Source organism: Neomonachus schauinslandi, chromosome 7 (assembly GCF_002201575.2).
Source record: "Neomonachus schauinslandi chromosome 7, ASM220157v2, whole genome shotgun sequence".
In the NCBI taxonomy this organism is placed as follows: Eukaryota; Metazoa; Chordata; class Mammalia; order Carnivora; family Phocidae; genus Neomonachus; species Neomonachus schauinslandi.
In genome coordinates this window covers 56,939,953-56,954,282 of record NC_058409.1, presented here as the reverse complement: position 1 = coordinate 56,954,282, position 14,330 = coordinate 56,939,953, and the positions used below count along the sequence as shown (strand labels likewise).

The 14,330-nt window shown below is 41.9% G+C and overlaps 1 protein-coding gene across 1 annotated transcript in view; it reads left to right on the top strand.

Annotated features, from left to right (window-relative positions):
* Nucleotides 1-14,330, top strand: part of ARSB (arylsulfatase B) — a 165,745-nt gene that overhangs the window by 29,307 nt on the left and 122,108 nt on the right. Inside the window, exon 4 of the mRNA XM_021699908.1 lies at nucleotides 1,977-2,184. Within this exon, the coding sequence (XP_021555583.1) occupies nucleotides 1,977-2,184 (208 nt within the window). The remainder of the gene's footprint in view (nucleotides 1-1,976; nucleotides 2,185-14,330) is intronic.

Genomic DNA, 14,330 nt, shown 5'->3' with positions numbered 1-14,330 from the left:
CCCCCAGCCCAAGGCGTCTCAGCCCAGACTCCTCCCTCAACATGGCGGCAGGGCATGTGCTGGGTGGGGTTCCCTGCACTGTGGTCTGGGGGAGCTCAGAAGTTTTGCTCTGTGTGTGGCTGGAGTAGAGAGGGTGTGTGTTGAAGGGAAGTGGAGGCAGAACTAAAGCAGTGTCAAAGATTGTAGTACTGACCTTTGGAGTTGCAATTTGGAATGCTTTCCTGTGGACAGGATGTACAAATGAAGCCTAGGTTCTAGTTATCATTCCATCACCTAACCTCCTTTGTAAAATAGGTTTTAAAGTGATGACTTTGATATTTAACAGCTATTTTTATCATTTTGATTTTGGGGAAAAAGTGTTTCCAAGTTCTAAAGATCTGAACTAAAAATAATCTTTTGGGTATCTTTTTAAGCTCTCTCTATGTATATTCCTTACTCTATCTAGCAAGGTGTATGATACAGAATTTTAAAAAAATTATCAACAATAATGAAGAATGAAATATGAGCCACACCCCCCCCCCCGCAGTCCTCTTTCTAACTTTTCCCCCATTCCTTTATGAGATTTAAATGCCTCAAATACTTTAACAGAATTGTATTATTATTCTTGGATTGAACTGTTGTTGTCTCTTTGAGGGTTTTCAACTCATTAAGGAATTCTGTAGGAGCGCAATGAAGAGAGTGCTTTCAGAAAGGCTCATTAAAAAAGGAGAGGCTGACCTGGAATACCCCTAATGTTAAATGCTATAAATTGGTGTAAAAGGTAAAATAGAATCAGCGTATCACACTTCTTAGTTTCCAGGAATTAAATTGGGATTATGTTTGTCCTCGATCGAAGACTAGCAAGGCATGGTGTTCACTTGTTTTCTCCTATGAAAAATCCTGAACTTTCTCCGAAAGTGTGGGAACTTTCTTTTTTTTTTTTTTTAAAGATTTTATTTCTTTATTTGACAGAGAGAGAGAGCACAAACAGGGGGAGTGGCAGGCAGAGGCAGAGAGAGAAGCAGGCTCCCCACAGAGCAAAGGAAGCCTGATGTGGGACTCGATCCCAGGACCCTGGGATCATGACCTGAGCCGAAGGCAGTCGCTTAAGCAACTGAGCCACCCAGGCGCCCCAGTGTGGGAACTTTCTTTTCAGCAAAAGCAAGAAGCTAAAGCATCTATTGGTACTGCACCATAATGGTGGAGTTTCCAATAGGAGATTGCTCTGCAATTAATATGAACGTGGACAAATCCTATAACGTTTCTAAGACCCAGTTAACTTATCTGTGAAATGGGTGTAACAGGCTGGATTTGAGTATTATATGAGACAGAATATGCAAATCAGTATCATAGTATCTAGCACATAAACAACATTCAATATATAGTTGTTATTATTGGTACTATTATTATTTGTTTGGATCAGAGCCTTCTAGGCCATTTTAGAACTCAAGCTTTTCTTTTTAGTTTTTCGTCTTGTGTCTTTTGTTACATTTTTAATATCTTTATTGATGCTCCTAGTTCACATGCCATAAAATTCACTCAATTAAAGTATACAATTCAATAGTAAATTCACAGAGGTGTGCAACCATCATCACAGTCTAAATTTAAAACATTTTCATCACCCCCAAAAGAAACCGTGTGCCTATTAGCAATCACTCACCATTCCTCTTCCGCCCCAGCTCCCTACAGCCCTAGGCATCTTTTGAGTATCTTTTCATGAGCTTTTTGGCCATTTGTATATCTTCTTTGAAGAAATGTCTATTCAAATTATTTTCCCATCTTGTAATTGGGTTAATTGTCTTTTGTTATTGAGTTGGAAGAGTTCTTTGTGTATTCTGGATACAAGTCCCTTGTCAGACAAATGATTTACAAATATTTTCAAGCCATTCTGTGGCTTGTCTTGATATTACTTTTATTAACTGATAAATCTGGACCTCTCTCTCTGTATTTAATGCTTCCATACCCTCTTAACTGATTTGCACAAACTCTCTTTCCAGCCTCTGTTTCTCTACCTTGCTCTTCAGTCTGTCCACGAGCCCCTTCAGGTCCCCGAGGAATACCTGAAACCATACAACTTTATCCAAGATAAGAATAGACACTACTATGCAGGAATGGTGTCTCTTATGGATGAAGCAGTGGGAAATGTCACGGCAGCCTTAAAAAGCCACGGGCTCTGGAACAACACAGTGTTCATCTTCTCCACAGGTAAGTCTGTCAATAGGAAAATCATCTCTTGGCAAAACCTAGGACATGGTATTCAATACATGGAATGAAGACAAATTGGAACATTTAGCAGTTCCTTATTAAAATAAATGTTAACTGTGCGAGCGGAGACATGATAATAATGGATAGAAAAATGTGTCTAAGGAAAAGCATTATGGGCCTTCCCTCTCTTCCTTCAGATATCAAAATATTCTGGCAGAATGCTTGAAAACCAGCTCTCACGACCCGAGTGAGTATGAGCGGACATCACTCATACGCAGGGCAGCCGGGCAGTGAATTCCTAGAGTGGCTTGTTCTCCGCTGTCTCTGCGGCCCAGGTGTCCTCTGTGAGTAGGACTTGTGCTGATGAGAGCAGTTCCCTATCAGTGTAGAGACAGAAATCTGACCTTAAGAAGACAAAGGAGAAATGGTGACATTTAAATCTAGGCTAGAGTGGCCAAGCATAGATATTTTTTGCATTAGGATTGTTTTCTGACAATAAAATCCATACACACCAATTAGAGAAAAAACAGAAAAGAAGGAGGAAAGAAAGTTTTTGAAAATAGTTTTCATTTGGCAGTGCCCTTCTGATTCCTCATCTGTCATACACACAATTTTTCTTCCGTCTGATTAGACATAGTTTGCTAAAACGTCCCTGCAATGGGCTATGGGTGTAGATCTTGGTTTACTCATTATGCTGAGCACTCTGAGACCACTTTGTATCTAAAAATGAGGATGCTTTTTTTAATGGGAAGCTTTCTTGTATTATTTATTTCAGAATTGTTTGGCCCTCCATCCTACCTTTCTCCTATTCTCTCTTTACAGAACTTCTGTTATTTGGATAGTGGATTATCCTCTGATTTCCTTAGTTTTTTTTCCTCTCCTGTTTATTTTTCTTCTACTATTTGGGAAGTTTTCTTATCATTATTTTGTAATCTTTTCTATTAAATTCATTTTAACTACCGTATTTTTTAATTATTCATTCTCCAAAGGCTGTGCTCTTGGCTATTAACTGTATGTGGGTGTGAGTGTGTATGTAGATATGTGTATACACATATGTGTACTTGTATGTGTGTATATGTGTGAGCCCATACCTTTACTTTTAAGCTCGCTTATACTCCCAACATTGCCTCTCTTCCTTCTAAGGTCATTTGTATCTTTTTTGGCCTGTCTTTCATGAAAAAGCTTTCTCAAATCCCTGGCGATCATTGGCTAAAACTTAAAAATTGGATTGGAAACTCCAAGGGTGAGGACAGGACTTGTCTTCGGTGAATTTTACTGTAAAATGACAATGTGAGGCGTGTGTGGTGACGTTTTGAGGAATTAATCTGGGTATTCTACTCATAGCTTGTGTTTTTTAAGAGTAGTTTTGTTTTGGGGTGCCTGGTGGCCAGTTAAGCGTCTGCCTTTGGCTCAGGTCATGAGCCAGGGTCCTGGGATCGAGTCCTGAATTGGGCTCCCTGCTCAGGGGGGAGTCTGCTTCTCCCTCTGCTGCTCCCCCCTGCTTGTGCTCTCTCTCGCTCACGCTCTCTCTCTCTCAAATAAATAAATAATATCTTAAAAAAAGGAGTAGTTTTGTTTTGCTTTAATTAGGTATTGTTATTGAATTTAGCACTTATTGAATACTTACTCTGTGTAGGGTAGAATTCAAAGTGCTCTACATGACTTAGCTCAGTTAATTCTCACAATAATATCTGAGGACTACTATTATCCCAACGTGCAGATGTGAGAACTGCAGCACAAAGAGGCTAAGTAACCTGCCTAAGGCCACACAGCCAGGCAGAGCCAGACAGCAACCTTTCTGGTTCCAGTGCCATCTTCTGAGATGATGCCAATGATGACCTGGATGTTCTTATGGGACCTTATGATATAGCAGAGTTTTCCCCGTGGTTTGCTACCATATTGATCTGTTGAGGAGCCTGGGCATAGCCAGGAGAGACATTCACCCTGAGCAGCGTTGTTTAGTTGCTTCACTGTGATACAAACACTCCAATTTTCTAAGCATGCCCTGCTGTGAAACGGGTTGAATGTAAGATAACGTGTCCCCCTCCAACCCCGCAAAGTTCCCCTCTTCTGAAGAAATGGAGACATCTTATGCTTGAGTCCTTACAAGATCTCTCATATTCTGAGAGTCTTCTCAATTTACTTTATTTTGAACAGCCTGGTAAAGCAATTTAATCAGGTCTGGAATCGAATGCTTATAGAGGTCACTAGAAAGAATCAATAAAAAAAGAGGCCAAGACATTTAATACTGATTTAGTACTTATTCCTGGGAAATGACCTCACAGTTGCAAGAATTGAAAGTTGTAAGTTTATAAAGCAGGACTTTGTTGTAGAGATCACAATTTTGCAATTTAAGGATAAATGATTTCCTGAAAGGAAAATGTACCCTATGTAGACTGCGAAGTGCTCAGGCAGAAATGAACATGGTACCTCTGGAAAACTGTTAAATATCTCAGAGTGCCTCCCGTGACAGTGGTTATTGCTGTCAAGGAGGCATGGGAAGAGGTACAGTAATAGGTTTTCATGATATGTGAGAGTTGGAAGGAAGCAATATTTTAAGATCTTTTATTATATGAGTTCAAATGTGTTTATATAACCATATTTTAAATAGTTGACTATAAAATAATGTATTATTTATTCAAGTTGTCAAAAATAATTTTTGAAGCTTCGCATTGAGGTAATGGGGATTACCTTACAATAAGGCTGCCTTATGGTCTAACACTATGATATATTAATAGGTACATTAATCTGGGACCATCTTTCCTTTGTTGGGCTAAATCCAATTTGATCATGTGTATATATATTTTTTATACTACTGAATTCCATTTGCTAGGGTTTTATTTAGGACTTTTGCCTCGACTCAGAAGTGAAAGTGGGATTGGTGGCTCCTTTTCTCCCTGTCAGGTCTGTTGTCTTGGTTATACTCACTTCATAAAATAGTTGGGATGGCTTTTCCTTCTTTTTTTTAATGCTCTGGAACAGTTTACAGATTGTTTGAAAGATCTTTCTGGTTGAGCTGGTCCCTGGGACCTTTTTTGGAGTTTTCTTTTTTAATTATCTCCATAGTTTAAATTTTTTGCTGAGTTATATCTAAGTGTAGGTCTTTAAAATATTTGAAAATTAATTTTGCCTCATCTATATGAGCCCTTTGATCTGCCTGCTGAGATTATTTTTTACTCTGGAAGTTTTCCTTGTACATATTTTAACTTATTGCTTTAGTTCTGCTCGATTTATTTCTCAAAAATAGCTTTAATTAATAGGTTGAATCGCTGATTCAGCTTCTCTCTCATTATTTTCAGTTCTCTGTTCTTTTTCTCAGTCTTCTGGATCTCCTCTGCATTATCAGTTAGACATTTTTGCAACTTGGCTTATGTTCTTTAGGATCTCCAGTGTTGATTATTATTGATTGTATTTTTACTTTCTTGCAATCCTTCCTTTGCCTCAATCAGTTCCCTTTTCTTCTACGCTTGTTAGTAATAATAATAATAATAATGACTACTGCTTGTTAAGTATTTACTGCATACCCAGGCCCTCTTCTAGAGCCTTCCCTATACTTTCTCATTATTGGTCATGTTGTTAGCATTAAAGCTCAAAGCGGCCTTGTGAAATAGATTTCTTTATCCCCATTTTATAAGTGAAGAAACCAGAACTTTCAAGAGGTTATGTGATTTGCCCAAGGCTACTCTGATGGTCTGAATGTGTCCATCCACAATACGCATGTGGTGGTTAGAAGGTGGGCCTTTGGGAGGTGATTAGGTTACGAGGTAGAGTCCTCGTTAATGGGATTCGTGCTTTTGTAGAAGTCACTCCAGAGAGATCCCTAGCATCTTCCTCCATGTGAGGACACAGCAAGAAGACACCGGCTGTGAACCAGCAAGCGGGCCCTCACCAGAAGGTGACCACATGGGTGCTCGATCTTGGTCTTCCCAGCTTCCAGAACTGAGAAATAAATTTCTGTTGTTTATAAGCCACCCAGTCGGTGGTATTTTGTTAGAGCAGCCCGAATGGACTGACAAATGGAAGAGCCAGAATTTAAGTGCAGATCTACTTGAGGTCGATACCTATTAGCCATAATCAACTGGGCTTTTGCATCTCATCTTTTCCTTTTTAGCTCATCCCGTTGTCCCTTATCTCTACTTTTGGCTTTCTACATTTCTGTTCATAGAACCTGTGCTTCTCCTGAATCTTTCTGAAGAGGCCTCTGCTAAAATCTTAATTTTCATTAAAAATCATTATCAGCTATATATTCTTCCTCTGAGTATAAGCAATGACAGATCTGTCCACACAGAGTACATGGCCATCTCTTGACCTCTGATCACGGTTCCCTGGTTAGTTTCTTCCCAAACCTGTCGTTTGAGGTCAGGTTGATGTGCATGGCTTCTTCAGTTCCCAGTGGCCTTAGGCATTCAGTGTTCTACACTCCAGTGAATCTGATTGACATACTTGACATTTTCCTCCTTTTTGACTACCTGGTTCTTGGAAATGCTAGAAGAACCCCAGCATGCACAGCTAGTAGACTCTTCCTATCTCCATACCTTCAGGGCTTTACTTCGGGGGCATTTCCCAGGATACAGTGTGCCCCACTGTCAGACCCTTTTCTTTTCTTACTCATTGTTTTCTGGGAGATGTGATCTCTAACTGCATATAGACAGGGGGGGAAGGTAATATAATTCTCTGCTCATTTCAAAAATTAGCACTGTCCCGTCCCAGGCTGCCGTCCTGCTTCTTTTCAGGTGGGTGGGGTGGCTCTGTATCATGAGGCAAATGGGAGTTGCCAGCCCTTGTTTCTTCAGTCCAGCTTCTTTGGCCTTACCGCTTACAGAAATTTCTCCAAGATTCTCTTGGGTATTATAGGTTGTCATTCAGTCCTGGTTTTCACATTGTGATGAGTTTTCATCTTATTCTAACTCATCACAGCATCTTATTCATCATATTCTATGTCTGTGTTATTTTAGTAGGATATCGCTCAAGAGAAGCAGCATTGGTGGCTAATAGGAAGATACCATTTTAACCGGGGCGCCTGTCACCATGCTGATCTTTATAGTTGCCAGACTCCAGGAATCTTCACTGAAGTCTGACCTTGAGTAAAATGAGCTAAAATCAGAGTCAACTCTGGAGCAACTAGATCATGAATTAAAACTAGGAAAGCTGATTCTAAAACCTTGAAGAGAAAACTGTAATTGATCTCAACAGCTTTATGCAGCTATTACATATTTATATCAACTCTTATCAGCATAGCCAGTTTCACTTACATGTAGATGAGAGTTTGGTTATAAGGAGAAACCTGGTTACAGTTCTTCCTCCAGAGACTTTTTCTGTTTTCATTGACAGTTTCATTGCCTGAAGTAGAATTTAATAATGTGCTATAATAATGTGACTAAAACCCAAGGAAACAGGGCCTGGATCTGGCTGATTTTAGAGCAGTGATTCATTTCTTTCACTTTTCTCACTTGACTTCACTTAGCACTGCCCTACTTTGTAGGCGTAAAAGTACTGGGTACATCTAAACATGTTGGATCCATTAGTATAAGAAGCCCTGAAATAAACTAGCTTCATTTCATGAAAGGGAGAGGCAAAGGCATGTTTTTTAGGATGAGATGTTTGGGAAAGCTGACTTTTTTTTTTTTAAATCTCCTTTTACAATCTGAGGGCGATCCATGAGGCTTCTCATTCTCTGTCATCATTATCTGAAAATTTGAGGTGGTTATTCTGAGTTTGTCACCTGGGGACCACATGCAGCAGTGGGGAGTTTGTTAAAAACTCTATATATGCAGTCTCTATAAGGACATGGCTGCATGACATTGTGAATATACTAAAATGTTGCTGAAATGGACACTTTATTATTTTTCTTAGCTAAACATCTTTAATGTTTCATACGGCTTAGCATATTTTATTTCATTTTATTTATTTTTGTGTGTTTGAGACAGAGAGAGAGGGAGAGGGAGAGGGAGAGAGCATGAATGGGGGGAAGGGAGCAGCGGAGGGAGAGGAAGAAGCAGACTCCCTGATGAGGGGGAAGCCCAATATGGGGCTCGATCCCAGGACCCTGGAATCATGACCCGAGATAAAGGCAGACCCTTAACCAATGGAGCCACCCAGGTGTCCCTGTCTTCTGCCTATTTTTTTAAATTAGATTATTCATTTTTAGGGTGTTGAGTTTTATAAGTTCTTCATGTATTTTGAATACTAACCCTTTACCAGATATGTCATTTGCAAATATCTTCTCCCATTCAGTAGGTTGTCTCTTAATTTTTCAATTGTTTCCTTTGCTTTGCAGAAGCTTTTTATTTTGATGAAGTCCCAATAGTTTACTTTTGCTTTTGTTTCCCTTGCCTCAGGAGCTGTATCTAGAAAGAAATTGCTATGGTCAATGTCAAAGAAGTTACTGCCTGTGTTTTCATGTAGGATTTTTTTTTTTAAAGATTTTATTTATTTATTTGAGAGAGAGAGAATGAGAGACAGAGAGCATATATATATATATACACACATACCAGAAACCAGCTGGGTTTGAAGTTTAACCTCATCTGGATGTTTTCATTTCAGGAAAATGTGCCCATTTCTAGAACAGACTCTTGAAAAAAGCTAATAAGAAAAATTTAAATTATTCCGCTCTCCATGCCCTTATTACATATAATTACAACCTTGGTAGTTTAATGTCACTCTTTTTACAATGTGTGATTATTCATGTTGTTAACAAATATTGCCTGTCCCATTATAAACATAATATTCTGCTATTTGTATTACAAAGATAACCCTTTGAGTCCTTCTCTGATAGGATATGATCAGAGTTTAAGTCCCAGCTTTCCTGCCAGTCGGTTATGTAGACGGTAGCCTCAGTTTCATGATCTGTTAAATGCAGGTTGGCTGATCATTCATTTATTCACTCAGTCTCTCATTTGTAGATTGAAAGATAAACAAGACATAGTTCCAGCCCTTGGCAAACTCACAGCCTAGTGAGGCAGACAAGCAAATGAATGATTATGATGCCAGGGGAGCGTGTTTGGGTGTAGCCCAGGGTATTGTGTGCACGTAGTAGGAGCGCCTACCAGAGCCCAGGGGTCTGGGGAGGCTTTCTGAGATTTACGGGTTGGGAATGAGTTGGCCACATAAATAGTGTGCAGTTGGGAAAGGGATTGGACAGCATTCTCCACTGTGAGAGGGGAACATAAACAGGGGCAGAGGGGGGAGAGCAGTTCTGTAGGAGGCTCGGGCTGGAGCCCTGAGTGCAGGAAGGGGGATGATCAGACGGGAGGCTGGAGAGCATGGCGGGAGAGCCTGCGTGCGCGCCGGACGGAATCTCCAAGGGACAGTGAAAGCTGTAGGGAGGCATTGACAAGTTTTAAGCAGGATCAGATTTTCACTTTAGGGTGGGTGTGGAGCATAGTTGGAGGCAGGCAGACCTTTTAGGAGGCTGCAGCAATGAAGGGAGTAGGAAGCTAAGGAGGGGCTGGGTGAAGGCAGTGGGGGAAATTGATGGTGATGAAAGGGCAGATTGAAGAAATGTTGTTAACCAATATTGCCTGTCCCATTATAAACATAATATTCTGGAGAGCTTGGACCGGTTATCTCTAAGAGTTCTTGTTACAGGAGAGTTCATCGTTCTGTCACTCTGTGTTTAAATACCTTTTGTCAGTGCTGGTGATGGCCTTTGATGGAGGCATCCTTTCTGCTGCCGGCGGGATGCATTTGCGGAGAGCCGGAAGCGTGGCCAGAGAGCCCATGTGTCCACTTGATCCACTATGAGATCCATAGTCCACTTGAGACTGGGCTGCAGCTCTGCAATAATATTTAGAAATGTGCAGAAATGGGGCACCTGGGTGGCTCAGTGGGTTGAGCTTCTTCCTTCGGCTCAGGTCATGATCCCGGGGTCCTGGGATTGAGCCCCGCATCGGGCTCCCTGCCCAGCGGGGAGTCTGCTTCTCCCTCTGCCCCTCCCCCTGCTCGTGCGCTCTTTCTCTCTCTCTCTCAAATAAATAAATAAAATCTTAAAAACAAAAACAAAAAAACTAGGAAGACTAGATTGATCCTTCCCCCAGCCAGAAGTCATTAATCCATTTTACCTCTTCAGACTTTATATGTTAATGTCCATACTGAAATTATGTTGAATCACCTTAAAATATTATTATTAATAGTAGTAATCATACAGATTTGTTCATTAGTATATTGAGAGAAAATGATGACCAATACACTTTAAAGGCCTCCAGGACAATCTTGTGTTGGTATTCTCTGTGACAAACCATTGAATCCATAAGCTCTAAGGCAAAAATGCTTCTCATTCCCTAAGTTTATCAGATAAATCTCCAAAGTTTTATTATATTGCTTATTATTTGCCATTATACAATATTGCATTATTGACATTTTGAATTTTTTATCATGAGAAATATGAAATGATCTTTATTTTCATAATTCTGGGGGTTTATGAGTAATGGAAGACACATAATGAACTGAGCATAATTATTGACAGTATTGCAAGAAGCTTTCCAATTGGTTTGGGTTGACTTTCTCGTCCTGTTTTTCATTCCATTTTAGAGGCCACATTTAAGATGGGTCCATTTCTTCTGTTGTTTACTTCTCTAAACTCTTTGGAGGCAAAGCTCCCTGGGAAGGGGAGAGGAGTGTTAGGAGGACAGCCTGCTGTGGAGGAGAAAGCAAGGTGAAAGCAGATTCTGTATGGAAGCAGTCACGTGGGGACCAGGGTCGGCAGGAGGAGGGGGCTGAGATAGTCAGGTCACCGCAAGCTGTGGGGGCAAAGACGCAGTCGGTAGTTGGAGGATGAAAGAGGGGATGAAGTGGTTTAGGAATTAGTAGTTTATGAATCACCAGAAAGTAGACTGGATTGCAAGTATTTTTGGTCTGGAATTTTTTTTTAATCTATGTCAGTTATAATAAGATGGAAGATACAAATTTAGGTTTCAGAGGAGGGACCAGTATGTTCAGTTGAACAACAAAAGCTGTGTATTGTTTATATTCGCATCTTCCAGAATGTGAACGTGGGGATTTATTCCGGAGGAGTTTAAGAAACAATAGCCAAAATGTGTTCACACGGCTAACTTTTCCCTACGAAAGAACCCAAACGTCTGATTCTTCCCCATTTTCCTCGCACACGTGGGGTTCTCCTGGAGGCAGTGGTAACTGCTGCGCCTGCGTGTGGAATATATTTGAAAAGGGGCATTTACTTGAAATGTGGAGAGTTCCCGGGCTAGCTTTTGTTTGTGTCCTGTCCCAGGTTCCTCTCCACTCAGGCTTTTTACAGCAACGCTGTGGTTCTCTACCTTGGTCTGAAGCCCTCTGCTAGCCTAGGACAGATTCCTGACCCTTCCCTCCCCGGTTCTGGAGACTTGCTGGTCTGCCAGGGTCTGGGAACCAGGGCCCGAGCTCTAGCGGGAGATGGCCCTGCTGTGCTTGGCCTCAGACAGGCTGCATAGACTCTGCTTTCAAAGGCATGAGACGCTCCCCCCGTCCAGGCTTAAAAACAATAATAAAAATATATTTGGAAAAACCCCAGTTGCCTCTCTCGCTGACTTTGGCAGTAGGTACAAAGCACCAACAAAGCGTGGCATACAGAAATTCTGCCTTCCAGGTTTGTTCCTTCGTACAGAGCAACCTTTAACCTTGTGGGGCTTTTTTTTCATGTTTTCTTAATCAGAAAATATTTCAGAGATTATTGGCACCACACATTTAGTTCTTCCCGGCAGTTTTCACTTTGAACCAACTGTAATCTCTGTGATCTCTTTTCTATTTTTCTCTCACAGTATGGGCCACAGCTATCAACCTCCTCTAAGATAACTGTTCCAAGTACGGTGATTTTTTTCTTTTATCATTTCCATCCCAGCTTACTTTCTTACTTGTGTGGATTTTTACTTATTTATTTTTAAAGATTTTATTTATTCATTTGAGAGAGAGAGACTGCATACAAGCCGGGGGAGCGGCAGAGGGAGAGGGAGGAGCAGACCCCCCCCTGAGCAGGGAGCCCGATGAGGGGCTCGATCCCAGGACCCTGGGATCATGACCTTAGCCGAAGGCAGACGCCCAACTACCTGAGCCACCCAGACGCCCCACTTGTGCGGATTTTTAAAAAATAAGGATTGTCTCAAAAATTTGAACACACATTAAAAATGACATCCATGGCTGTGGAGAATACCAAAAAAAAGAGAAAAAAGCTGGTATCTCTGTCCTCAAAGCAGCTTGTGATCGTGGCATATTCTGACAGACACACACAAATTAGTCGAAAGTGTAAAAGAATGGGGCTGAGGGAGAAGGGAGTGCTGTGTTTGGACTGAGAATGCCAGCTTTACAGAGCCACTTTATTTTTTTTAAAGAATTTATTTATTTATTTATTTGGAAGAGCTCGAGAGAGAAAGAGTGCGCGCCTGTAAACGAGCCCGGGAGGAGCAGAGGGAGACATAGAGACTCTGCGCTAAGCGTGGAGCCTGAAGAGGGGCTCGATCTCATGACCCTGAGATCATGACCCGAGCCAAAACCAAGAGTCGACCCCCCCCAACTAACTGTGCCACCCAGGCGCCCCAGGAACCACTTTAAAGCCCCACTTTGGTGTCATGTTTGCTGTTGGAAGGTGCTTCTCAGGTCCACGGGTAATACAGCAGGCTGAGTGATGGGGCGTGCTGACAGTCCAGGCTCCAGGAGCACCCTGTGTGCAGTACAGAGTTCATGTCTGTGAATCCCGGAAGGAGTGGCATGATTAGGGCCTGTGGCAGGTTGTGATCATCAGGGTGTCGCCAGGTGAGGTCACCTGACCAGGAGAGGTCATTTGTCTTCTTGGCAACAAGAATTAGTAAGCCTCATGACTCTTTTATTTGAGACAACGGTCTGCTGAGGTCTCCTGAGGAGACCTGAGGCTAGGTGAGATAGGGCCTCTCAAAGAATACCTAGTGTGGTGGGAGTGGTCTTTAATTCAGATTCCCTGGGGATTGGGAATGGGGAGGGAGCCAGGCCAAGTGTATGGTTTAGAAAAGTCCTTTCCCCACATCCGTGGCTCTCACACATCCCCTAGAAGGACTTGTGTTTATCCCATGACCCCCAGGCTGAAAATCATTTAGGAAGGAGAAGTAGTACTGGTAGCAGTGTGAGTGGTCAGGAGCAGGACAAAAAGTATGTTGAGCCATTAGTCCACCTCAGTGTCTAGCATAGAACTCAGGGAATGCTTGCAGGTGGAGAAGGGTACGTGCATCCTAGATACAACAACACAGGCCATCATTCAAGGTCACGCGGGTGGAATAGAAAGAAGAAGTTTGGAGGAGGGAGCATCTGAATGGGGGTCATCAGGGAGGACTTCATAGGAGAGATTCGATAGAAATTAAACTGTGCTTCCTGATCGGGGACTTAACGGGTAGGTGAATGGAAAGAGTAGGGAGGGCATTTTGGGCATGGAGAGAGACCTGAGCAGACATGCAGGAAGAAGGGCGCAAAGGTGTGTTCTGGGCTTGGTGACTAGGCCAGTCCAGGCTTACCACTGGCGTTCAAAGGGATACACAAAACCACAGTATAAATAGGATGCATCTTCTTGAAATGTTAATTTTGCTTCCATATATAGAAAGAAAAATACATAACTTACCTGGCTAATAATTTAAAACATATAAAATTAAAACAAACAAGGGCAAATTTTGGAACAGAATACAATTTTTCGGATCTTGTAAAGTTCAAAATCTCAGGTTTCTACTCTTTTGATCCTTTGATGGAAGAATTAAAAATATTTTAAAGAATCAACTCTAGGGGCACCTGGGTGGCTCACTTGGTTAAGCATCTGCCTTCAGCTCAGGTCGTGATCTCAGGGTCCTGGGATCGAGCCCAACATAGGGCTCCCTGCTCAGCGGGGAGCCTGCTTCTCCTTCTCCCTCTGCCCCCTCTCCTCCCTTGTGCTCTCTGGCTCTATCTCTCTGTCAAATAAAATCTTTAAAAAAAAAAAAAATCAACTCTATTCATCCACAAAAAAATGCCCACTAATCCTTACTTAGAGCTTGAGGCAGGAACTACAGTTCCTCATAAGTGTCTGTGGAGGTGGGGGGCAGGAGGTCCTGCACTTGGCTGCCTGGCTGGGGATTCTGCTTAGCTGTTGAGAACGCCAGTTGGAGGCCCAGCCTCTCTGACGCTGCGTATCCTAGACAGCAAATCCTGATGGTGGTTAGCGT